Source organism: Eurytemora carolleeae, unplaced genomic scaffold (genome assembly GCF_000591075.1).
Source record: "Eurytemora carolleeae unplaced genomic scaffold, Eaff_2.0 scaffold152, whole genome shotgun sequence".
Classification (NCBI taxonomy): domain Eukaryota; kingdom Metazoa; phylum Arthropoda; class Copepoda; order Calanoida; family Temoridae; genus Eurytemora; species Eurytemora carolleeae.
In genome coordinates this window covers 297,287-323,354 of record NW_019396057.1, presented here as the reverse complement: position 1 = coordinate 323,354, position 26,068 = coordinate 297,287, and the positions used below count along the sequence as shown (strand labels likewise).

At 33.9% G+C, this 26,068-nt stretch overlaps 1 protein-coding gene across 2 annotated transcripts; it reads right to left on the bottom strand.

The window, feature by feature from the left end:
• Positions 1–123: 123 nt before the first annotated feature.
• Positions 124–6,589, bottom strand: LOC111707531 (oxidoreductase HTATIP2). Of its 2 annotated transcripts, none has more exons than XM_023480651.1 (8): positions 6,477–6,589; positions 6,110–6,201; positions 4,658–4,780; positions 4,324–4,404; positions 3,918–4,016; positions 2,940–3,031; positions 1,203–1,286; positions 124–674 (listed from the first exon to the last, which is right to left on the bottom strand). In XM_023480651.1, exons 2-8 carry the CDS (start codon positions 6,197–6,199, stop codon positions 587–589), a joined length of 657 nt encoding a protein of 218 aa, XP_023336419.1. In that variant the 5' UTR covers positions 6,200–6,201; positions 6,477–6,589; the 3' UTR covers positions 124–586. The 2 variants fall into 2 exon arrangements, with proteins under 2 accessions (XP_023336419.1, XP_023336426.1); XM_023480658.1 differs by having other exon boundaries at positions 6,402–6,494.
• Positions 6,590–26,068: the final 19,479 nt, after the last annotated feature.

The following is a 26,068-nucleotide window of genomic DNA, read 5'->3' as shown; positions in this document are numbered from 1 at the left end:
ATCAAAATTTTCCTTGTATTGGCCAGGGTCCAGCCATCTTATAGAATTCAACTAATATGTTCAGATGTTATGTTAGTAAATCTTTTGGTAAGATTGCAGCCAGTAACATATTTTTATTTAAAATTAGAAATATCTTATGTATTTGTTATTCCAAAAGCTAGATATTTTCTTCATTTTCAACGGTTATAGCTTATAACTGTGTTCAGAATACAAAATTTTTCTTAACGATTAAAAAATTATAATGAAAATATTATGATTATATACCAGAATTTAGAAGATATGGGCTGGCGACTATGTTCATGGATTGTTCAACGATGAAGCTAACATGGATCGGATCAATTGGCTATTAAGTTGACATTGATCGAATCAGATCAATTGGCTATTAAATTGATATTGATCGGATCGGATCAATTGGCTATTAAATTGACATTGATCGGATCGGATCAATTGGCTATTAAATTGACATTGATCGGATCAGATCAATTGGCGATTAAGTTGACATTGATCGGATCGGATCAATTGGCGATTAAGTTGACATAGATCGGGACTGCGCTTTTGTTGGCGTAGATGGTCTTGATATTTGATATTATTTCTCTTCAGCAATCTTGACTATATCGGAGTGTTCAAGTACACTAATCCCGTCAGGGCAGTTTTCACTAGATAGCAGCATAGCTCTGAAGAAAAAAAAAAGAAAAAACTAGGCTTACTTTCTAATTTCAGTTTCCTTTTTTGAATCAATTTATGACGTATGAAAAAGATTGATCATGATGATGATAAACATCAGATATAGATTATTTAAATTTTCGGTTAAGTGAGTGAAAACGGGAAGAAAAACCCGACTAAAAATTGTGCGATGGAAATTTAACAAACCATTTCTTTTTAACAACAACATTTTTTTATTTCTTTATTTAGACATTTCAGTTTTGTTCTCTCAGAAATGGCGAAAATAAATGTTGTTTTGCGTGATAAGTGATGGGGGGGGGGGGGGTTTAAACGGGACATTATAAAGTAAGATTTTCAATTCTTTTTTTTCATACTTTTCAACCTAATAATCGAATATTTTCCCTGAAAATTATTTATTTTCCCCAACTCAACGAAAAATAACCATAAAGAGCAAACGTAAATAACATCTGGGGGAAAAAACGAATTTCTGTAAGGGGTGGAAATGATTTTTTGAAAATATACACCCCTGTGAACCCTACCTGGCTAGTAAGGATGTAGGTATCGACCATGAGTAGGATTTATCGGTGAACCCTGCAATCCATCTAAGCCAACCTTCTCCAGCTCTAAATATCAATCAAGAATTTTATTTTTAAAACAATCGAAAACAAAAACTAAACTAAACAATACATTTCTATTTAAAAAAAAACATTTTATAGACTTCGTTTATAAAAAAAAAAACAGTACGGAACCCCGAAACTATAACATTGTGCTAACCAAATTCTCTGTCCCCATACATAATTTCGGCTTTCTTTGCCCCATCTATGAGAAACTTGGTCGGCTTTCTATGCCCTAACCATGAGAAACTTGGTCGGCTTTCTTTGCCCTAACCATGAGAAACTTGGTCGGCTTTCTATGCCCTTACCATGAGAAACTTGGTCGGCTTTCTTTGTCCAAACTATGAGAAACTTGGTCGGCTTTCTTTGCCCTAACCATGAGAAACTTGGTCGGCTTTCTTTGCACTAACTATGAGAAACTTGGTCGGCTTGCTTTGCCCTAACCATGAGAAACTTGGTCGGCTTTCTATGCCCTAACCATGAGAAACTTGGTCGGCTTTCTTTGTCCCAACTATGAGAAACTTGGTCGGCTTTCTTTGCCCTAACCATGAGAAACTTGGTCGGCTTTCTTTGCGCTAACTATGAGAAACTTGGTCGGCTTTCTATGTCCTAACTATGAGAAACTTGGTCAGCTTTCTATGCCCTAACCATGAGTAATTTTGTCGGCTTTCTTAGTCCTAACTATGAGAAACTTGGTCGGCTTTCTTTGTCCTAAATATAAGAAACTTGGTCGGCTTTCTATACCCTATTTATGAGAAACTTGGTCGGCTTTCTTTGTCCCAACTATGAGAAACTTGGTCGGCTTTCTTTGTCCTAACTATAAGAAACTTGGTCGGCTTTCTATACCCTATTTATGAGAAACTTGGTCGACTTTCTTTGTCCCAACTATGAGAAACTTGGTCGGCTTTCTATGCCCTAACTATGAGAAACTTGGTCGGCTTTCTTTGTCCTAACTATGAGAAACTTGGTCGGCTTTCTATCCCCTATTTATGAGAAACTTGGTCGGCTTTCTTTGTCCCAACTATGAGAAACATGGTCGGCTTTCTTTGCCCTAACCATGAGAAACTTGGTCGGCTTTCTTTGTCCTAACTATGAGAAACTTGGTCGGCTTTCTATGTCCTAACCATGAGAAACTTGGTCGGCTTTCTTTGTCCTAACTATGAGAAACTTGGTCGGCTTTCTTTGTCCCAACTCATGAGAAACTTGGTCGGCTTTCTTTGTCCTAACTATGAGAAACTTGGTCGGCTTTCTATGTCCTAACCATGAGAAACTTGGTCGGCTTTCTTTGTCCTAACTATGAGAAACTTGGTCGGCTTTCTTTGTCCCAACTATGAGAAACTTGGTCGGCTTTCTATGCCCTAACTATGAGAAACTTGGTCGGCTTTCTTTGTCCCAACTATAAGAAACATGGTTGGCTTTCTTTGTCCTAACTATGAGAAACTTGGACTGCTTTCTTTGTCCTAACTGTGAGAAACTTGGTCGGCTTTCTTTGTCCTAACTGTGAGAAACTATTATATTTTGTCTTTTATCGCTTAAAAAAATCAATCAATAGTATTAGTATTTAAGAATTTTTATTTTAGGCTTATTAGGACTTACAGTAGATTTTTTATAAAAGATCATTTAATTTCAGAAGCCGATAGTTAATGAAATGTTGTGATAAACCTGTTCTCCGTCCTGTCGCAGAGTAGTAGACCAGGCCTGTATATTCTAATCTTGTTAAACCCTAATCCTTTCACTGCTTCTTCTATCTTACCCTGTATACAATATCATCAGTAGTGCATGTCATAAGTCACATAAGTTCCGTATTCCTGATCCGTTCTGATGTGATCAGAAATATTCAGTGCTTTTAGGGCGCTTCGTTTCATCTTCTATTTCCATTGTGAAAAACAAAAGCAAAAAAGTTCACGGATTATATAAAGATAATTTCATGGATTTTCAAAATAAAATAAAAATCGAATTTTGTTAAAGCAAATTTTCGTAAATTCGATCATCCATAAACCTTCCATGGGATCACACGAGGTCCCACAAAAAATTTGGGCCCTATCGGTTTAGTCATTTTGACCTTTATTGGATACAAACAAACTAACAGACAGACAAGCAAAGTATATATATACTAGGCTTTTAGGGCGCGAAGCGCCCATCTTATATTTAAATTGTGAACATGTTCTTTTTGTTTACATTTTAAAACACAGAAGAAAAAAATTTTGCGGATTTAAAAAAAAAAATCGCGGATTTTCAAGAATTTAATTTTTTTTTAAAAATTAAAAACCTTTAAAACACATTTTTATTTTATTTTTATCATTCATAAACCTTCCCTGTGGTCACGTGATGTCCCACAAAAAATTTGGGCCCGATCGGTTCAGTCGTTTTGACGTTTATTGGATACAAACAAACAGACAGACAAGCCAAATTTATATTTGGATAGATTCTCAAAACTTTCTGCCTATTTTTATAAAGAAACAATAATAGTCAAGTTCTAAGCGATGTGATCAAATATTTAATGTCTTTTTTTCACTTCTTCAGATAATGTTAAAACTTAAACTTGGAACCTGATAATGTATCACTATACAATACCTTGGTAGATGGATAGAGGAACCATGAGCTAGGATTGGAACCTGATAATGTATCATTATACAATACCTTGGTAGATGGATAGAGGAACCATGAGCTAGGATTGGAACCTTTACTGGTCAGAAGATGGAACTCGGTACATTCGCCGGATTTCAGCATCTCCGCAGACTTCAAATAGTTCGAGTTTTTTTTCACAAATTCTAATTTCAAGTCGTAAATTGATTATATATATTGATGCAGACTTTATTTAACGGCAAAATAAAACACAAAATAATGAAGAGAACATTTTTTAACACCTTTTCGACCTTTTCTATAGAAATGCATATTTCAAACGAAACATTTTGTTCAATCCTTTAGGGAAATTGATCGGCATTCCGTGTTTTGACAACAAAACTTTACATTCCTTCCATTCGGTGAAATAAAAAGAATATTTAGATAATAATAAATAATATATAGATAAGGATAAAAGTGTTACCTTTAGTACATAATCATAATCAACTTTGATAAAACCTTCCTTCCCCGCCTTTCCACGTGTTGTTCCCAGGCAACAAAAAGCCTAAAAAATTTTAATAGGGTAACCATTTTATTGGTTGTATATATGCATATTGGCTACCTTGTTTTTTCTAAGTTTCGATGATGTTTATATGATTATTTTGGTAATAAGAAAATAGTTTTTAATTTCCCGTATAAGATATCTAATCAAAGAGGTCTTGGGTATAGGTCTTTTGGGCACTGTTGTGAGTTGTTAATATTCTTTTTTAATTTTATTATTTTTTAATTAATCATGCAAATTAAAAATTTAAGCTTACCTTGTCGATATTCTTGAAATCTATTTCATGTTTGTCCAAGTTGTCGAAGTCGACAATTCTCTGCTCGATTTTGTCGAACCCCTCCCCTGGTAGATCGACTAGTCTCCGTCCGACAGATATTACCTAGAAAATTCAACTTGAATTGCAATTTTTTATTAGACAACAAATTGCATGGAAAAAGGGAGATCAGTGAAGAGCGGGGGGGGGGGGAGCTACGGTTGTTTTGGGAAAGTTAAGAATTTTTTACACTAGTTTTCAAAACGTAAAATAGCATTACAGGAATTTCAATGGCTTCTACCTTAGTAGTAGTTTGTGATGCTGCTAACTGCTTCAGTAGCTCCTACCTTAGTAGTAGTTTGTAATGCTGCAAACTACTTCAGTAGATCCTACCTTAGTAGTAGTTTGTGATGCTGTTAACTGCTTCAGTAGCTCCTACCTTAGTAGTAGTTTGTAATGCTGCAAACTACTTCAGTAGATCCTACCTTAGTAGTAGTTTGTAATGCTGCTAACTGCTTCAGTAGCTTCTATCTTAGTAGTAGTTTGTGATGCTGTTAACTGCTTCAGTAGATCCTACCTTAGTAGTAGTTTGTGATGCTGTTAACTGCTTCAGTAGCTCCTACCTTAGTAGTAGTTTGTAATGCTGCAAACTGCTTCAGTAGATCCTACCTTAGTAGTAGTTTGTAATGCTGCTAACTGCTTCAGTAGCTTCTATCTTAGTAGTGTTTGTGATGCTGCTAACTGCTTGAGCAGATCCTACCTTAGTAGTAGTTTGTAATGCTACTAACTGCTTCAGTTTAGTTCCTACCTTTATAGTAGTTTGTGATGCTGCTAACTGTTTCAGTAGCTTCTACCTTAGTAGTAGTTTGTGATCTTGCTAACTGCTTCAGTTTAGTTCCTACCTTAATAGTAGTTTGTGATGCTGCTAACTGTTTTAGTAGCTTCTACCTTAGTAGTAGTTTGTGATGCTACTAACTGCTTCAGTTTAGTTCCTACCTTTATAGTAGTTTGTGATGCTGCTAACTGTTTCAGTAGCGTCTACCTTAGTAGTAGTTTGTGATGCTGCTAACTGCTTTAGAAGCTTCTACCTTTGAAATAATTTGTGATACTGCTAATTGTTTCAGTAGCTTCTACCTTAGTAGTAGTTTGTGAAGCTGCTAACTGATTCAGTAGCTTCTACCTTAGTTGTGTTTGTGATGCTGCTAACTGCTTCAGTAGCTTCTATCTTAGTAGTAGTTTGAAATGCTGCTGACTGCTTTAGCAGATCCTACCTTAGTAATAGTTTGTGATGCTGCTAACTGATTCGGTAGCTTCTATCTTAGTAGTAGTTTGTAATGCTGCTAACTGCTTTAGCAGATCCTACCTTAGTTATTGTTTGTAATGCTGCTAACTGCTTTAGCAGATCCTACCTTAGTTATAGTTTGTAATGCTGCTAACTGCTTCAGCAGATCCTACCTTAGTAATAGTTTGTGATGCTGCTAACTGCTTCAGTAGCTCCTTCCCAGTTTCTCCAGTAGCCCCGAGGAGTAAAGTGGTATTCGTCATTTCTTAATAATCATTTATTTAAAGAATTATCACTATTTTTATGTGTTTACTTAAATATATTAAGACTGCTTTAAGTTACACATGGCATTTAGGCAATAGAAGGCAATTTTAATTTATTATAGTATTCGTCTAGAATAGGTTTGTTAACCAATTAATTTGACTGAATTGTATTTTCTTGTTAATATATTGTTAAATGTAAAACCTGATATCACGAATCACAATATTTGTTTATATTTTTAGTCTATATATACTAAATGTCCTTTCCAGCCAATTTCACCTTTTCTATGTGGATTATTGTCTATGAAGACCTATTTAGTCTGCTTGTTGGAGCAGGTAGAAACTAAACTTCTAAAGGTTCAATGCGTACATTCTCGTATCTTCTCCTATAGTATGATCGAGTATAGTAGAGAGTATTCGTACACTTTAACCCCTACTAGTACTTCCAAGCTGTGTACTCTCCTTTAATGGGAAATAATGTTAAGAATTATGTATACAAATGCACATTGCCGCATAATGATGGGTTGGCTTAATTGAATTAATAACCGACGCCGATTTTGAGATAGATAAAAAAGCTTAAAGGTATTCAAGTAATTTTTTCCGGGGGTGGGACGTTTTTTTTCTAACAAAAAATCACGAACAATTTTCTTATAAGCGGCCAAATTGATTTTTTTCGGTGTTTGAGACATTTAAATCCAGGGATTTTACAGTTACAAAACCAAATTACAACTTAATTACTATTTACTACTCAGCCTTATGTTCAGATAAAATCAGGCCCATAGCCAAAGGTAAGGGGGGACCGGCAGGGGCGGACATAAGGATTCTGTAGGGGGCTAGGGGGCCGGGCCGAGCGCCGCGGCTAGGAAAGGCTAGGGGGCCGGGTGGGGGGGGTAAATAACCCCAATAACCCCCCTTATGGCCGCCACTGGGGACCGGGTACATTATCTGAGATATAAAAGATTAAAAGGAAGAATGAAAGAAAGAAGGAAAAAAGGGAAGAAAAATCTTATTTTATGTCATATTATTATGTGTTGAGGATAATTTTTTCTTCAAATTAAAGAAAAGTTGAATCCTTTCTGAGATAATTAATTGGGAATTTTGATGAATTGACAGGGTTTAAAAATAATTTTGTGTATGAGAAACTTATCCCTTTACCTTCTTTTATTAGATTAATGTTATGAACTATATATCTTATTGCAAAAAGTAACATTATGGCCGGAGACAAATTGAAATAATGTATAAAATATGGCCAGGTTTTGGAGAAACTGTTTATACTCATTCTCAAGTTCGTAGGGGAGTTTTTCTCAAATCCAAAGTTTAGTTTTGGGAATACTGAAAATTCCATTAAATTGAAGTTTTCAGGTCAAAAAAATTTTACCTCTATCTTTACTTTCTTACATTTGTGCCCCCTAGGAGAAATTCCTAGCTACGGACCTGGATAAACTTTAATGATTCATCTCTTTATTTGATGATCATGCAGGAGTCAAGACATCTGAATCTTGGATTTTAATTAATTAACTGCTCATTCTGATCAATTTTGTTTAAATTGTTCTTTAAATCTAAAATCGATTTATCCTTCGTATTTTTTTAGACAACAGAAAAATAATTTGGCAGATTTTCCTGTTTCTCGAATTGCAATTACAAAAATCTATTTTTTTTGATGCATCATCTTCAAAATGTTATTTGATTTCCCACAAAAAGTTTGGGCCCTATCAATTTTTGAAAATTTGTCCAATATGTCTGATTTATAGTTTAATACTTAAAAGTTTCTGTGTAAATTACAGGTGTGCCGACTGCCAAGTTTTACAAATCATTGAATTTTATGATTTTAAAAAAAATTTATATTTTTGTTGGATTTCATAGTGCGCATTTATTTGAAAATTCCCTTTATTTGAAGTTAAAAGACTAACTTTAAAACATCAGTTTCAGTAAACAAATTTATACCGGATGCCAGGGGCGGTTACAGGATTTAAGTGAGGGGAGTGCTAGAATTATTTCGGAATAAAAAAATCCTAATTTCAGATTTAGGAACCAAAATATGCCTCGCAGGCGAAATTTTTTTTAAAGATAGATATTTTTTCTGTTTTGCACTAGGTTTTGTTTCCCTTAAGTGCTATTGAGAAGCAATTCTGAAAGCCGTCAGGGGAGTGCAAAGGTCCTGCCGCCCCCCCCCCTGTATCCGCCTCTGCCGGATGTTAGGTTTAATAAAAATCAGAAATCTGGGCTACGGAGTTTATCATAATCAAAAACTGGGCTACCAAAATAGTTTAAGATAATTTTAAACCGGGATACGGGATTTATAAAAGTTATAAATCTGGGCTACAGGGTTTATAAAAATTATAAAACTGTACTACAGGGTTAAAAATCAGAAAATTGGGCTACGGATTTTATGAAAATCAGAAAAATGGGCTACAGCCTACAGGGGTTTATAAATAATAGAAAACTAGACTATTGAGTTAATCAAACCCGTTAAACTGGGCTACAGGATCAATTAAAATCATAAAACTGGGCTTCAGGGCCTTTAAAAGTCAGAAAACTGGGCTACAGGATCAATAAAAATCAGAAAACTGGGCTACAGGGCCTTCAAAAGTCAGAAAACTGGGCTACAGGATCAATAAAAATTAGAAAACTGGGCTTCAGGGCCTTTAAAAGTCAGAAAACTGGGCTACAGGATCAATAAAAATTAGAAAACTGGGCTACAGGGCCTATTAAAATCATAAAAATGGGCTACAGGGTCAAAAAAAAATCATAAAACTGGACTACAGGGCCTATAAAAATTAGAAAACTGGGCTACAGGATCAATGAAAATCAGAAAACTGGGCTACAGGGCCTTTAAAAGTCAGAAAACTGGGCTACAGAATCAATAAAAATAAGAAAACTGGGCTACAGAGCCTATTAAAAATATAAACCTGGGCTACAGGGTCAAAAAATTTAGAAAACTGGACTACAGGGCCTATAAAAATCAGAAAACTGGGCTACAGGGTCTAAAAAAAAAAAAAAAAAAACCGGGCTACAGGGCCTATGAAAATCTTAAAAATGGGCTACAAGGTCTATAAAAATTTAAAAACCGGGCTACAGGGCCTATATAAATCTTTAAAATGGGCTACAGGGTCAATAAAAATCAGTAAATTGGGCTACAGGGCCAATAAAAATCAGAAAACTGGGCTATGGGGGTTTATGAAAATCCGAAAATTGGACCACAGGGTTTACAAATCAGAAAACTGACCTACGGGGTTTATGAAAATTTTAAAACTGGGTTACGAGGTTCATAAAAATCATAAAACTGGTCGTCTGGGTTTATACATATACAAGAAAACTGGTTTACGAGGTTTATGAAAATCAGAAAACTGGTCTACGAAATTCATGAAAAATAGAAAACTGGTCTACAAGGTTCATGAAAATCAGAAAACTGGTCTACAAGGTTCATAAAAGTCAGAAAACTGGTCTACAAGGTTCATGAAAATCAGAAAACTGGTCTACAAGGTTCGTGAAAATCAGAAAACTGGTCTACGAAATTCATGAAAAATAGAAAACTGGTCTACAAGGTTTATGAAAATCAGAAAAATGGTCTACAAGGTTCATAAAAATCAGAAAACTGGTCTACAAGGTTCATGAAAATCAGAAAACTGGTCTACAAGGTTCGTGAAAATCAGAAAAGTGGTCTACAAGGTTCATGAAAATCAGAAAACTGGTCTACAAGGTTCATGAAAATCAGAAAACTGGTCTACGATATTAACGTTTAGCTGGATGAATTGAAATGAAATCTGTCAGAACCAGAAGCATAAAACATTTGATGTAAGTTTTAACATTTTAAACATTCAAGTCCAGATTTTTTTTTAGTTAGAATTTCAATTTCCTTATTTCATATGCATTTCAAACGTACTTTTAAACTTAAAATTGTGAAAATCAAAAATAAAATTTAAAAAAAATAAAATGTATTTTCGTGCATTAAATATATATTTTTGGTAACAGAAATGCGAAAAATGAAAATGAAACTTTGATTTTAAGAGGAACAAGATGAAAAATACAACCACATGCCGATTATACATATTTTTATGATAAAACTGTAAGTTTTGATTTTAAAAGGAACAAGATGAAAAATATAACCACATGCCGATTTTACATTTTAGATAGAAGGCTTTCTATATTTTTAAGTTCAAAATCTTTTATATGGGAACCATGCTTTGCCTGGAATTCTAATCTTTCCCTTTAATAGTCGACAACCTCAACTAGTAATTTTTTAACCAAACAAAAATCATTCCCTACTTAACCAATAAAAATGTGTGGCAAATCGGTCAATTCAGCTTTGCCTTGAAACTAAATTTGAGTCTAACTGTTCAAGGGGTTGCTTAGTTTGATCGGAAATACAAACAAATAAACTACTTTTTAAAGATACCACCTCAACTTAGAATTTTTAAACACATTCCAGTGTTTCTACTGAGTTCCTTAATCAAAATTTAAGGAAAATCAGTCCAGGGATCATGAGTTATGATCGGGAATCCAAAGAGCGATTACTACTTTATATATATATATATATATATATATTACATTACTAGACCCGTCGTATATTCAACTTTTAATTGTGGCTTTATCTGTGAGCATCTTCTCTTGTACAGTATAAAAAAAGTTTGGGGATCTCATTATATTTTTTTGAGCATTTTCAAAATTTCACAAAAATAAAAAACTTTTAAGCACAAATTTTTTAAATTTTGATCATTCATAAATCTTCCCTATAAGGATCACGTGAGGTCCCATTCAAAATTTGGGCCCGATCGGCTCAGCCGTTTTGACGTTTGAATACAAACAGACAGACAGACATGCAAAGTATATAGATTATATATAGCTATAGATAAGAAGGAATAAACAGACAGAAATAAGCAACCAGTTCCTGCACAGAGTGACAGCTGAGATGTATGTAAACAATGCATTGTACTTTTTGGTTGAATTATGTTTTACAAAAAAGATGAACGTATGGTTTCATGCAGTATTTACATTAATTACACCACATGTGAATAAATTGTTTTATTGAAGGGTATACGGCACGAATTGTTACATTTTTCCGTTGTTTTACGATCCCGTCTATACGTCTATATTTCAATGTTAATATTTGAAAGTTTTCTTTGTGCTATGGTGTCTGTAAAGTTGAGTGACTGTTTGAGGCCTAGCTTAAATATTGTTTAAATCATGTCTGTCTAGCCAGTATGGGTTGTCTGTCTGTCAGGTTATGAGTGTGTGTGTGTGTGGTGGCCGGCTGAATAAAGGGAAAAGAAGTGAAAATGGGATCAGGAGTTATATCTCATCTTGATTTTATTCGGGTTTGGTGAGAGGGTGGGCTGGGTGAAGTGTGTTCACGAATTGGAAAGTAAGAACGTTTTGAGTGTAGGATGGCTCATAGGTTGGGAAGTAGGTTGAGTTAGTTTAAAATTCGGTGATGGTGATGGACCAAACCTCTGTTGAGTAAAAAAGTAGATGTTAGTTCCACATTTATTGAAAATATATTTCGGTCTGGGTTGACCCTTGTCAGTTCTAACGATATAATAACCATCAAAATCGATGAGTTAGGTTTAGGGGTATATGTATGGAAATAGGTTTAGGTAGAGAATTAAATAGGTTTTGAGGGTAAGTGGAGTTAGGGTTAAGTGGAGTTAGGTTTAGAGGGTGGTGGAGTTAGGTTTAGAGGGTAGGTGGGTTAGGTTTAGAGGGTGGTGAAGTTAGGTTTAGAGGGTGGTGGAGTTAGGTTTAGAAGGTAGGTGGTGGAGTTAGGTTTCGAAGGTAGTTGGAGTTAGGTTTTGAGGCTGGTAGAGTTAGGTCTAGAGAGTAGGTGGATTTAGGTTTAGAGGGTAGGTGGAGTCAGGTTTAGAGGGTGGTGGAGTTAGGTTTCGAAGGTAGTTGGAGTTAGGTTTAGAGGGTGGTGGAGTTAGGCTTAGAGGGTAGGTGGAGCTAGGTTTAGAGGGTAGTTGGAGTTAAGTTTCGAGGGTAGTTGAAGTTAGGTTTAGAGGGTGGTGGAGTTAGGTTTAAAGAGAAGGTGGAGTTAGATTTAAAGGGTAGGTGGAGTAAGGTTTAGAGGGTGGTGGAGTTAGGTTTAGAGGGTGGAAGAGTTAGATTTAGACTGTAGTTGGAGTTAGGGTTAGAGGGTAGATGGAGTTAGGTTTAGAGGGTGAAGGAGTTAGATTTAGACGATAGGTGGAGTTAGGTTTAGAGGGTAAGTGGAGTTAGGTTTAGAGGGTGGTGGAGTTAGGTTTAGATGGTAGCTGGAGTTAGGTTTAGAGGGTAGGTGTCAATTTTCGTGAAACTGAATTCTTGCTACCTCAATTTTATTACCCGATTTGTATAAAATTTCCAAACCACAATCCACAGTAAACAGTAAAGGAGAAGAGCTTCATGTATTTTGAGCATGGGTGTATGTCTGTGTGTTTTTATATATGTCTGTAATTAATGTCTAATCCATCCAAATCTTTGAACCGGAACGGTATCAAATGATGGTATTTTAACGGCCCTCACGCGTCTAAACAATAAGCTGAAAATCTCCTAACAAAACATGAAATCTACTCTATACAGTTTACACCTTGAAATTGGTAAACTATAGCTCTTGTTTTTCTCACCCGCCCAGTTTAATTTAAGATTAATGAGATGTCTCTGAATCCGGATTATCGGAGATTAATTGAATCTATGCACCTAGAGAACCTAGATCTTTCAATAAAGATAAATTTGTTGGGTAGATTTATCAGGGGTACATTTAATCTAAACCTTCACACAGCTGAACCAAATCGAAACATATATGTAAAATTTAGAGGTTGGGAAAGCAAATATATGTCAATGGTATAAAACTCTATAATTTTATATATCTCAAACACCCCTGTAATATGTTTATTGTAGATAAATATATATCCAGTATCCACCCCTGTATAGGGTGCAGTAGACACCACCAATGTCTGAGACAGTGTGTCTAGACTATACAGTCCAGCCTGCCTCCAACCCCCACCCCTTCAAGGCCTAACCACCCCCCTTTCAGGCCTCCCCCCCCAACCCTACTGGATAGAGCCTCCACCCTCTATCCCCCGACCCCTCCTGGGGAAATATGGCGGGGAATATCCATGTACTTCCGGCTGATGAAAACAAAGAACTCGACAACCTGCGCTAAATACTTTTTAGAAAAGGATATTTTCACAGATTTGGAAAAAACTGGAAAAATTATTTTTCACGTTTCTTTGTAAAATTGAGATTTACAGCGTTAAAAAAGAATGGAATTGAGTCTTTGTCACAAGCTCACATTTTCTAATCCATATATGTTTGCAACCTGATGGGGTAAACCTATGATATTTCAAGCTTTGATTACTTGATCTAACAGAATTCATAATTGCAAAGATTTAAGGATTTTGAAATCAGAGTTGGTGGAAAAGAGTCAATTTCTTTGGGTGAGGATTGTTTTAATTTGAAAAAGGTAAAATAAGTGGTTTATTTATTTTGGTAAAGTAGGAAAGGGACCGGGGGGTTGGGGTAGTTCATGGGGGAGGGGAGTGGGGTTCAATATACAGAGTGTCCCATATCATATTGGATTATCTTCAAGGTTTAATGCTGAAACACGATAATACTCGAAAAACCTACTGTTTTCTCCATGCAAATTTTTAAAATAACCTTATACAATTTTTCTAATTTTCTGATTAGTTCCTATTCTCAATTCGCAATTTGTGCCATAAACGATCCGAAATGTTGTTGGACACTCTGTATATATATATTGAGATAGAAGGAGGATATATTAAAAGTGAAATACGTCCCCTTCCATACATTTATGGCGCAGGATGAGTTTAACGCTATAATAAAACAGGATACAATCTATATCTAGATATAGAGATATGCTTTCAGTTTTTTGAACCAATCAAAAGTCGTTTCAGATATTTACGTTACCCCCCCCCCCTTTTCTTGGACTCTTTACACATATATGTAGTTCAGGATTAGCTTTTCCATTTCAAATTAATTCAATAGTTCATAGTTCATAGTACACTACACTTTAGTACACTATATAGTACACTATAGTACACTACAAAGTACAATTTAAACAGACCTCTACAGGGGTATATATTGGGAAAAGAATGCTTGTTAAATTTAATGAATTGTGAGAGAAGGTACGGATAGTTAAACTACTACCAGTGTGGCATAGAGTGCATTAATAAAGTATTTGAACTAACTATATCTAGTTGAAGTACATCTTGATTTTTATTCTATACGACTATTGGGATGTTGACTGTTGAGGTTATTTTACCAAGAGTTTGCAGAAATTCTTCGGTGGCACTAGTTGTTTGATAGACCTAGCTGCTCTTCATTAATTCTCAGAAAATAGAATTTTCCTTAAAATATATTCTTCATCAAAACTTATCATGAAGGATAAGTTCTTCTACAATCCGCATACAAAGTCGTTGTAATTTCAAGCGACCTTTAAATTATTTTTTAGAATAGGTCCGATTTGCAACGGTACCCTTTAAACCTTTATTTGATCAATAACGTTGACGATAACGTCGTCTTCTTGATTTTGAAAAGTGTTTAATTTAAACATGTCCTCCATCGTTTCTGCAGAAGATTTCAGCAAGTGAAAATAGTCAATTTTCAGAGAGAAAAAATGATGATATATCATTCATTTTAATCAGATCAAGCTTTTAAGCCCGAAACTTAAGACAGAGTATCTTAATGAACCCAGTATTGGAAACCCGGTTTCGAACTTGTTATATTTAAAAATCTACGCAAAAGTAAAGACCCAAAAATGAAACTCAAAAGTTTCGTTAAACGATTCTTTTTTTTTAATTTTCGGGTCAAGGAGGGTAACGATTTGAAACTGTTATACACTACTCTATAATTGTTTACGTCCACCTAAAGTACATTTATAACTTCAAAAAATCCCGCCTTTAGATTGGTAAATTTTTATGTGTCGGTATGTTTGTCAAAAGGTGGTAAAAAGACATGTAAGCAGGGTTTCTGTAAAGTAAGTATAGGATGAGGGTGCAAATTTTGCTTTTAGTTTCAAAGTTTATGTATAGCACTTTCATGTCAGTTCTTCCCGATTCCTCTTCACGCAAAACTAAAGAAATAAAGTACCTCCAGCTGTAGCAAACTTTTTAAATAAATTGTGACTTCTTTATTTTCAAAAATGTGCCCTTAACATTTTCATCAATATTTCATTTTATTTTCATTACAAAATACAAAATTATTGGTTACATTTTATAATTTTATTCTACTGTATTCTGGAAAAATCCAGAAATTATCATCAGCATTCACCACAAGGATCTAAGTTATTCAAATCTAAATAAACTTTAGTTTAGCGTGTACATGATATAGATGCTGATATTAAAGTTTTAGTTTCAATTCAGTTGATGTGAATATTAAACTTTGTATAAAGTATAAAAAGAACATCTCTCAGTTTAGGAATATTATCTAATATTAAGAGGAATTTGAACAATTTAATATTTGTGCTCAGGATGAAAAGGAAACTGGTTCTGAAATATTACATGTTTTAAATAAAAGAGTAAAATAACGGCAGGGAGAGTTGAAGTACATGTTTGTAATATTTCACAAGTTTATCAAATCTGAATAATTCTATTCAAGAAATTCAAATAAAGAAAAATGGAACTGACAGTACTCTTCAAACCACGATCTTTTAAACGTGTATGTGGATTGATGCTCAGTGATCCCTATTGTTTAATCCTTTTTTGTTTTCAACACGTTTTTTGCAATATTTAATTAAATAAGGAGAAAATTCGTAAATAGACACCACATTTATCCCTTCCAGTTGGAGGAATCAAGAAAAGCTTAGGTAATGGGTCGCGTTATGTAATGATAATAAAACGGGCTTTTCATATTTCTAATCTAATTTACGAATTTTGTAATTTTGTATACAAGTCCAAGCTGGGGAGATAAATATTTAAGTAGGGAGGAAGTTGATACAAAAGATTAGATAAGGGTGATCTCCTGTTTAGAAGATAAAAAACTTAAATCCAGCGAGTGCTAATTCAGTTCAATTATGGTGAAATAAGAAACAGAAAACATATGTTTTAACGTAATTTTACCAACCTCGTACTTTACTAATTTATATCCTCCAGACCTTTTTTCTACTATTTTACACTTTACATTAAATATCAGCCCCAGACCAGTCGAGTTATAAAGTCTTGTTTTTTGATTTTTTTCGTTTTTTGTGTTCTAAACTAAGTTATAACTAATTAACCATTCTAACAAATTTTTACTTTTGGTAACGTCCATAATCTTAGGGTAGGGTCAAGGTACTAATGCAAGGAAAGTTATTTCAGAGGTGTACGTATTTTTTGTACTGCAGTGTACCATCTTTGGGCGGAAAGGTAAACACAAGGCGGATGCCGCAGCCTATAAACATGGAATCAATTTTCACAAAAATAAACTATGAAATATTCTGGTCATAGGAAACTATTATGTGAATTTTCAAAATTATCAAAATTAAATGCTTTTATTTTCCTCGGATACTAGACGAACAGTGATACATCTATTCTTGTTTACAAATTCCGCCCAGAGAGAACTGGTTTCAATATGTACGCAGAGTATACGCGACCGCAAATAACTTTCCATGCATTAGTACCTTGGGTAGGGTTATGTTTTAAAAAAGATTCGTCTTTCATCATTGTCGAAAATCCTCCAATGAAAACAGATAAATCCGTGATATTATACATTTTGATTTTTATTATTTTTATTACTGACATTCGTAAACTTCCATTTTCCCAAATGAAGTATAAAATTGTTGGAAACTATTGTTTATAAGTAAGTTAAGTCTATCTGTCAGTCTGTCAATTATCCAGTTTAACTGAACAGCTGATTATTTAATAATAGTTGTCATAGAACGCTGTAATGAGAGCTTTTTATTTAATTCTTCCTATCAATTCTAAATACTTTTTCAAGATCTTTTTACTCTTTATGGTGTAAACTTATAGACAGAAGGGCATATTCATGCGACCTTACTGCTACGAATTTGTGACATCGTAGCTCTATTTGTTTTGATTTTATGAGAGGACCAAATCTATCCGACTACATATTAGCAATTAAACAAATTTTTGTTCTTCTCTGCAGTAGCTCTTGAATATCAGGAGTTATGATTGAAAACATTCAAGATTTTAATTTAATATGCAATTACTTCAGTTTGAGGTGGTATAGAAAAAGGGAATCTACTTGTTCCTCCAAGTAGCTGGCAACATTAATAACCATGGAGAAGAGGACGCATTTAGACGGACGCACAAATGATGAATTAATAACAAGATTGCGCTTTTATGATGACGCTTATTGGTGACGCTAAGTTTAGGTGCAAAAGTGGGACATTATACACTGGTTCAAAGTCAAATGGTTTTTAATTTAGATCCCAAAGCCAGCGATTTAAAAAACTCGGGGAAATAAGGCTCGGGTCTTAGCTGTCGTTGGGCCTTATTTACGGCTTGAGCTTTCGGATTCAAGCTGCATCTTATTTTCCACAGAGTTGAGTTCAAAAACCGGTTTAATGTTCTATTTGACGGATTTTCATGGTTATAGGAATTGGCGCATTCCGGGTTTTTATGAGAACAAGACTCAACATTGAGCCTTATTCTCCATTAAAACCAACCAAGGTCGGTTTTATTTTCATTGGGCCTAACTCCTTCAGTCGAGCCGAAGATCTGCAGCTGTCAATCACATGACACAAGCTGTCGTCTGACTTGGGTCAAAGATTGGGTCTTAAAGTCGAGTTTAAGGAATTACGGCTCGAGCCGAAGTTTTCAAATCGAGGGCTCAGATAAATATAAATCAGATACGTTTTTGATTATACGTCTAAATTATTTAAATATCTAAATTAAATCTTTTAAATCATTTTTTATGAGTTAATTTAATGGTGGCCAAGAGTCGTTTAGCTCTAGTTCATCTCCATTCTATTTCCACATACATCCAAACTACTATGAAAAGTTTCAAGACTTGGTTAACTTTGAAATGTTGTGGCATCTTGGACTTTAACTTTAGAACTTTTTCAAAGAAACATCACTGCTTCCTTAGATATATGTATATTATTTCTCGAAAATATATTTTTGTGAGTAACAAAAATAATCATCATGCAGCTTTATAAGAGAAATTCCTACAAATATAAAATAATTCCAAAAAGTTTATATTTTTTAGTCCTTCCTAGAAGGTGCTGATTTATTTAGCGCACAGTCCCGTGTTGCTTTATAAAGTCTGTATGTGTACTGTACATCTTGCTCTAGCTCCTTAAAAGTCGACTCGGTACTTGACATTGAACCGGAGTTGACAGTGTCCATAATATAAATATTTTTGCTCCCTAAAATATACATTAGCTCCCTGAAATATACCTTAGCTCCCTGAAATAAACATTAGCTCCCTGAAATATACATCAGCTCCCTGAAATATACAATAGCTCCCTGAAATATACCTTAGCTCCCTGAAATATACCTTAGCTCCCTAAAATATATATTAGCTCCATGAAATATACATTAGCTCTATGAAATATACATTGTCTCCCTGAAATATACATTAGCTCCATGACATATACATTAGCTCCCTGAAATATACATTAGCTCCCTGAAATATACATTAGCTCCCTGAAATATACATTAGCTCCCTGAAATATACCATAGCTCCCTGAAATATTCAATAGCTCCCTGAAATAAATATTTTTGCTCCCTGAGAGTCAATATTTCAACCTTTCCACCTAACCTTCACCAATCATTCATAATTCAACTTTATTAAAAGTTCTCTACAGTTCTCTAACTATTAATAACTTTTTTGTTTTTAGACTTTTTGCATTTTTGAATTTTTCAAACCCAAATTTTTTTCCCCTGATCGTTGTTACCCTGTAGAGATTTAGTTGAAGTTGTTTTGAAAATATTCTAATAAATATTGAGTTTCAAGTGATCTTTTTCTTCCTGCTTATTGGACTTTTCCTTGACAGTAAAAACTGGTGCAAAACGCAGTGACCTAAAAAAAAGAAACGAATCGTTAAAAAGTAATTTTAATTAAAATAAAATTGCATTTGTTAATTTGTTGTTAATTGTATCATTGTCTTGGTTTGGGAGAATTATAGAGGCTCATTTATATTCCTTGTCTGCTCTAATATTTGTTCAAGTAAATTGAGAAATATTTTAGGAATACTAACATCGTTCTATACAGTTCTACACAGTTCTATACAGTTCTATACAGTTATACACAGTTCTAAACAGTTTTTACAGTTCTATACAGTTCTATACTGTTTTATACAGTTTTATACAGTTCTATACAGTTCTACACAGTTCTATACAGTTTTTTACAGTTCTATACAGTTCTATACAGTTCTACACAGTTCTATACAGTTTTTTACAGTTCTATACATTTCTATATAGTTCTATACAGGTCTATACAGTTCTATACAGTTCAATACAGTTTTATACAGTTTTATACAGTTTTATACAGTTCTATACAGTCCTTTATAGTTATATACAGTTCTACACAGTTCTATACTGTTCTATACAGTTCTATGAATTTATGTAGGAAAGTTTCACAGGAAAAAAAGTTTCTGAAAAAAACTGGAAATAAAACTTTGGTATAAAAAACTGGAAATAAAAACTTTGGTATAAAAAACTGGAAATAAAAACTTTGGTATAAAAGTCCCAATTTTCTGAAGTCCTAGGAAAAAATTTCACTGGAAATAAAGTCCTGTGTTTAAGATTCCTGGGACTTTTTTTGCTTAAATATTATGGGGGCTGCCAATAAAGTCTCAGGAAATAAGATCACAGGAAATAAAGTCCTAAAGAAAAATGAGGTCAAGACTTAGACGTTTTCATAAAACGGACTTTTGTTTCCATGGCATTTTCCTCTGTAAAAGGATTTTTTCCCGGGGTTTTTGTATAAAATCATACTGGAACCAGAAAAAAAGTCATAGAAAATAATGTCTCAAAATGGAAGGACTTTATTTCCAGGGACTTTTCAATTCAAGAACTTTTTTTCAAAGATCTTTTTCGGCAGTTACCAGTTCGATTCAGTTCTATACAGTTCTATACAGTTCTTTCACTTCTATCAAATATTGTTTTTTTTTCATTATGGGACCCTTTTTAGGTTATTGTAAAAAGAGTGGATTGAAATATAGAATTGAGTTGTACAGATTTGTTGAATCTAGAATCCAATTGAAATCTACCAATCCTTCTCCTTAATCTTGAAATCATGTATTATCTTGAATCTAGTCACTGTCCACCGAACCAAATGAGTTACTAGCTATAGAGTCAACAAATATCTTATCTGGGACCGAATATAATATATTTGAACTGCCAACCACCGCCGGTTCAAACTTGAATCACAGATTCAAATACTTAGTCTTTAACTTTGAATCGTGGCTCAAATTTGAACTGGCAGTATAGGTAGTTCAGCGACCCAGCTCAAATTCATTAAATTTGATCCCAGAGCTGGCAACTGTTAAACGATTTAATAATATAAGTTCCTCTTTCTTTAGGTAGTTTAATCTTTTTCACTTGAACTATTTTCTCTGAATTCGAAGTAAATCGTTCTTTCTCGAGTTACCCATGAGACTCCAGGTAGAAGCTCTATAACTATAATCTCAATTACCTTGTCTAAGAATGTCTATTTGTCCGATAGTATCCTGGTATTATGTTATCAATGTGTCTATTAGGGAGCACAGTGGGTCTATTTATCTACATATATATATATATATATTTGTAAGTAAATCACATTTTTACAAAAAACACACACGCAGTAAGCCACATGGAGTAAATCATCCAATTTTATCTCTTTCTTTTTATAATGCAGGTTATCCATTTTAATAGGGGGGAACACGGGGCAACTAGATGCTTTTGGTGATCGGGCAGACCTAGGGTAAATATTTCGATTTTTGTGAATTAATAATAGAATTGTAAAATGCATGTATATTGAGCTAGAAAGTGTTTCTCCTGTCATAATTTTGCAACTTTTCTTCTTTAAGAATTCGATCCAATACACACTAGATTTTAGAGCGCTTCGCGCCCATCTTCTACATCGTATCTTCACTTTGTACAATAAAAAGCAAAAAAAGAAAAAACGTTTGCGGATTAAATAATATTTTATCGTGGATTTTAAAAATTTTACAAAAATCAAAAATTTTTGGAGACCAAAAATGTGGACCTGATCGTTTCAGCAATTTTGACATTTATCCGTTACAAACAAACAGACAAGCAAATTATATATAGATATAGATTTGAACTGCATCTAGATAATTTATTGAAAAAAAAACTAATGAAAACTGTAAAAATAGAGAATAAATATTTATCAATAGTTATGAATAGGAAATTAACCATCAATGTTAAAAAGAAAAGAACAAATGTAAATATCTTTGTTTGACATCATGCTCCCCCCCTCCCCCTTCCTCCCAAATTCTAACAAATCCATCGTCAGGGAATCTCCTATATTTCAAAAACTTAAAAATTGTTGGATCAATATTTCTGTTTTTGTAAAAACAAAAATCCCCCTGGCAGACTGAATACGAAATCTCCCCCATCCCTAGACACGTAATGCATCTGAATTCAAAATATAATCTATCTGCTCTAGTATCTATCTATCAATCTATCTCTGTCTGTTTTTTCGTGCATGCTATATATAGGGTTACCCACAAAAGATGAGACTTCAGAAACGACTGTACGGAATTAATTCAGACCTTTTACTTCTAGTCTTACATTTATAATATTTAAGCTATATTCAAAGCAAAATACAAAATTCATCTTTTTTATTGTTTAAAATAATTGATTTTTTGTTGTCATTAAAGTCTGATCTTTATTATATCTCCTATCTCCTCCTCCTACTCCAACCCCTTTATACTCTCCCTACTCCAACCCCTATATACTCTCCCTACTCCAACCCCTATATACTCTCCCTACTCAAACCCCTATATACTCTCCCTACTTCAAACCCAACTCTCTTCCTACTCCAACCCCGACTCCTCTTCCTACCCCAACCTCTATATCCTCTCCCTATTCCAACCCTTATCTCCTCTCCCTATCTCCTAATCTAACCCTAACTCCTCTTCCTACTCCAACCTCTTTATCCTCACCCTACCCAAACTCATATCTCCCCTGCTTCCAACTCCCTCCCCTCCTACTCCCCCCCCTCCCCTCCTCTGTATCCTGCGCTGTACTGGTGCAGAGCTAAATGTTTAAATGTAATGAATGTACTGCAGTGTACAGTATCACTCGCCTCCTTATCTAGAATTAAATAGATAAATTAAACTAAGTCTCTACTGCTCAACTACTCTTCATCTACACACTACAAGTCACGGACAGGGTGAGTCACATCATATGTCAGCAATGAAAAAAAATTCTTTCCTTTCTTTTCGAAGATGATAAAAGAAATGGATTTTTTTCACCCTGGGAATTCGATAGAATTCAATTTCTATCCTTTTACATATTTTTAGGCATACAATTTTACCAGACCTAAACGTCTCAGAGTTTCATTTAAGCCTCCTCAACGTTTTCCTTTATTGTTAAAAAAGTTCCTGAGGATGCCCCCCCCCCTGTATACGCCCTTATTAATGATCTCTTCTATTTGTTAGGTATTTAGTGGAAGAATTTAGCAACATTGTCAGGCTCCTCTTGCACCAAATTACCTTCTCTCATAGAAAACATTAAAATACAAAACTCTATTTTTTCAACAAGAGAAATCCCAAATGAGGATCAACTACAGTGGTCTGCGTTAACATCAATACAATGAAGACGACTTATCTTTTCAATTTTTTTTTTAGATTACAAGTTAACAATTAAGCAAAGAGAAACTGCTGATTGACAGCTTTTATTTATTTCAATCTTGTTTGAAAGCTTGATAGAAAATTTTTAATCATCTTCATTGTATTAATATATAAGACACCGACTGTATGTAGATATACAATGTGTCCCAATAAACATGAAAATAAGATCTAAACATTTTACATAAAATAAAGGTCTATTTACTGATATTATATATTCTACCGTATTCTAAAATAGAGCTTGAAATCATACGAGCGGAGGAAGGCAGGCGGCCATGAGCCACAACTATTTCCCCTTCCGTGCCACATATTAGCTTTTTTCTCTTCCGGCAGCCATGAGCCACCACTATTTCCCCTTCCGTACCACCACATTTGACTCTTCCGGGCAAAACTACTTTTTTAAATGGTATATTTAGGGCCTTTAAAGTCTGATTTTAAAAAATCCAGCCGCGTCACAAAAAAAGCACAACTCAGACCATTTTTTCAATTCTACTTAAGATTAATCTTTTGTGTGTTGAATTCTTAAACTGTTTTACAATGAAATTTTGACAAATTTGACTGAGTATTGCATCTTGAAATATCACAAAGTCTAATGATTATTCAATTACTGACTCATTATACTAAATCCATTTTAAAATCACTCATTAACCAACTTTGTGATATTTCAAGATGAAATACTCAGTCAAATTTGTCAAAAATTTCATTGTAAAACAGTTTAAGAATTCAACACACAAAATATTAATCTTAAGTAGAATTGAAAAAATGGTTTGAGTTGTGCTTTTTTGAGTGACGCGGCTGGATTTTTTAAACTCACACTTTAAAGGCCCTAAATATACCATTTAAAAAAGTAGTTTTGCCCGGAAGAATCAAATGTGGTGGTACGGAAGGGGAAATAGTGGTGGCTCATGGCTGCCGGAAGAGAAAAAAGCTAATATGTGGCACGGAAGGGGAAATAGTGGTGGCTCATGGCCGCCGGCCTTCCCCCGCTTATCATACTTGGTTACTTTAAAATGTGAGTAAATGTGACCCACACTGTAATAAATGACTTTAATTTAGATTTGCTCTAAGACAACAGTGACACAAACCGAAAATGCGGGAAGTTTAAATAATAAGGATGATTTCTTCGCTATTTCTGTTTTCTCTGTCTGATAAAAAAAAATGATTTAATAAACTGGGATTTTATTTATATCCATGTACTACAAGCATATGTATATTATATACGGTAATGATTATAGTTGATTACCAAGTAATTAAACCATCCATTCTTTCTGGTAAATATATCAGAGTACTAATATTCTGGTAAATATATCAGAGTACTAATATTCTGGTAAATATATCAGAGTACAAATATTCTGGTAGATATACTAGAATACAAATAATCTGGTAGATATATCAGAAAACAAATATCTGGTAGATATGTCAGAACACAAATAATCTGGTTGATATATCAGAACACAAATATTCTGGTAGATTTATCACACGAATTTTCTGGTAGATATATCAGAATTTAAATATTCTGGAAAATGTTCAGAACAAACATATTCTGGTAAATATCAGATCAACATACTTTTGGTTGATAAGACCAGAAAAAACATATTCTGATCAGATAAAACCAGAATAAAAACATTCTGATAGATTTCACAAGAATGAACATATTCTGGAACACAAATAAAGAAAAGTATCACAACAAGGGACTAAATTTACAAGTTTGGATAAATATATGCTAGGGTTGGGAGACTGAGCAAACGAATGGTATCAACAAGATTTGGCCAATATAACGACAAGATGGACTTGGTTAGTGGAATAGACTAGCACAGTACACAACAATCTATAGAGGTGTCAGATTTACAAGCAATTTTATAGTTTACAAGGGGGGGGCATAATCCCACCCTTCCAACCACGGTTTAATTGAAAAATGGTATTTGACCTCAATTTTATGTTTGATTTTTATCTTTATATCAATGATTAAAATCAAAAATACTATCTATTGCAAATTTAAAAATTTAAAAATTTTGTTTTAGAAGCAGAGATGGCAGTTTTATATTTCTGGCAATTTTGAGGTAATGATATACTTTCATTCTTTTTGTAATAAAGGGTTAACAGTAAATTTGCAAAAAAAAGAGATAGCCCGCCAACAAGTGGCAAGTTTTAACCCTGTTCCCATCCAACAAAAGGAAAATAATTCTGAATTAAATGCAAAACATGTTGGATTTGGGAACATGTTAGGACTAATTTGTGTTCTCTCATATACAAGTAGATATATTAATATATATATTATATATATGTAAACTGGAGATTAAGAGAACTAGGGCCAAACCTAAGCATTTTGTAACATATATATAATTATATATATATAAATAAACCAGAATGATTTATATCTGAGATTGGGCCCTGTGTTCTTACTAAACATACACATTGATTATATATTTAATATTTTGTACCAATTCTAAATAATATCTTGATTAGATATTATTCAGTAGAACTTGTAACGAAACATGGAGGTCAAGCACCTGAAAGTGATTTCTAGATATATATCTTTTTCAAATTTGAGGAAAATTTATTTTGCATTGCTTATAATCTGCAATAAATACCCTGATCCAAGTTTTTTAGGATTGTTGCTTAAAATCTCCTTTTGAACTGAGGCCTATCCATGTAGCAACAATCCTAGGTTAAATTTACTATATTCGTTGGTATATATTGTCTTTCAGCGAGGCGACGGTTCACAATTCCTTCCTGTTTTTATCCACAACACAAACCTTAAAGGGAGGCTTCGCAAACCACAAGGTTTGGTTGTGGATCACAAGTAAGTGAAATATACATTTTATACATTTAAAGCGCTGCATGTTAGTTTTGATTTTTTTTTGTATTTTTTCTAAAAAATTTAGTTTAACACTAAGCCAACTATATAACTAAACGTTGTGTATATATATGTATATATGATACTTTAGTGTTTAGTTTTGCGTATAAAAGATAGAAAATGATTCTTTGAATCCAGATTTTTTACGTAGAAAAATAATAAGCGTGAATCCCACTATGTGGGATACTAATGCCAAGTATTTTGAGGAACTGAAAAGTACAAATTTCACACCAAAGTTACAACTAAGTTAAGGTAGGAGGAAAGATGAAACTTGTAG

Bases quoted from the DNA above. Each gene is read 5' to 3' on its own strand.
- LOC111707531 (XM_023480651.1), bottom strand. From the start codon at position 6,199: ATGACGAATACCACTTTACTCCTCGGGGCTACTGGAGAAACTGGGAAG. The intron at 4,017-4,323 runs GTAACACTTTTA...AACTATTTGAAG, and splicing joins ATTATGATTATGTACTAAAG to TCTGCGGAGATGCTGAAATC. The intron at 1,287-2,939 runs GTTTATCACAAC...ATTGATATTTAG, and splicing joins TGCGACAGGACGGAGAACAG to AGCTGGAGAAGGTTGGCTTA.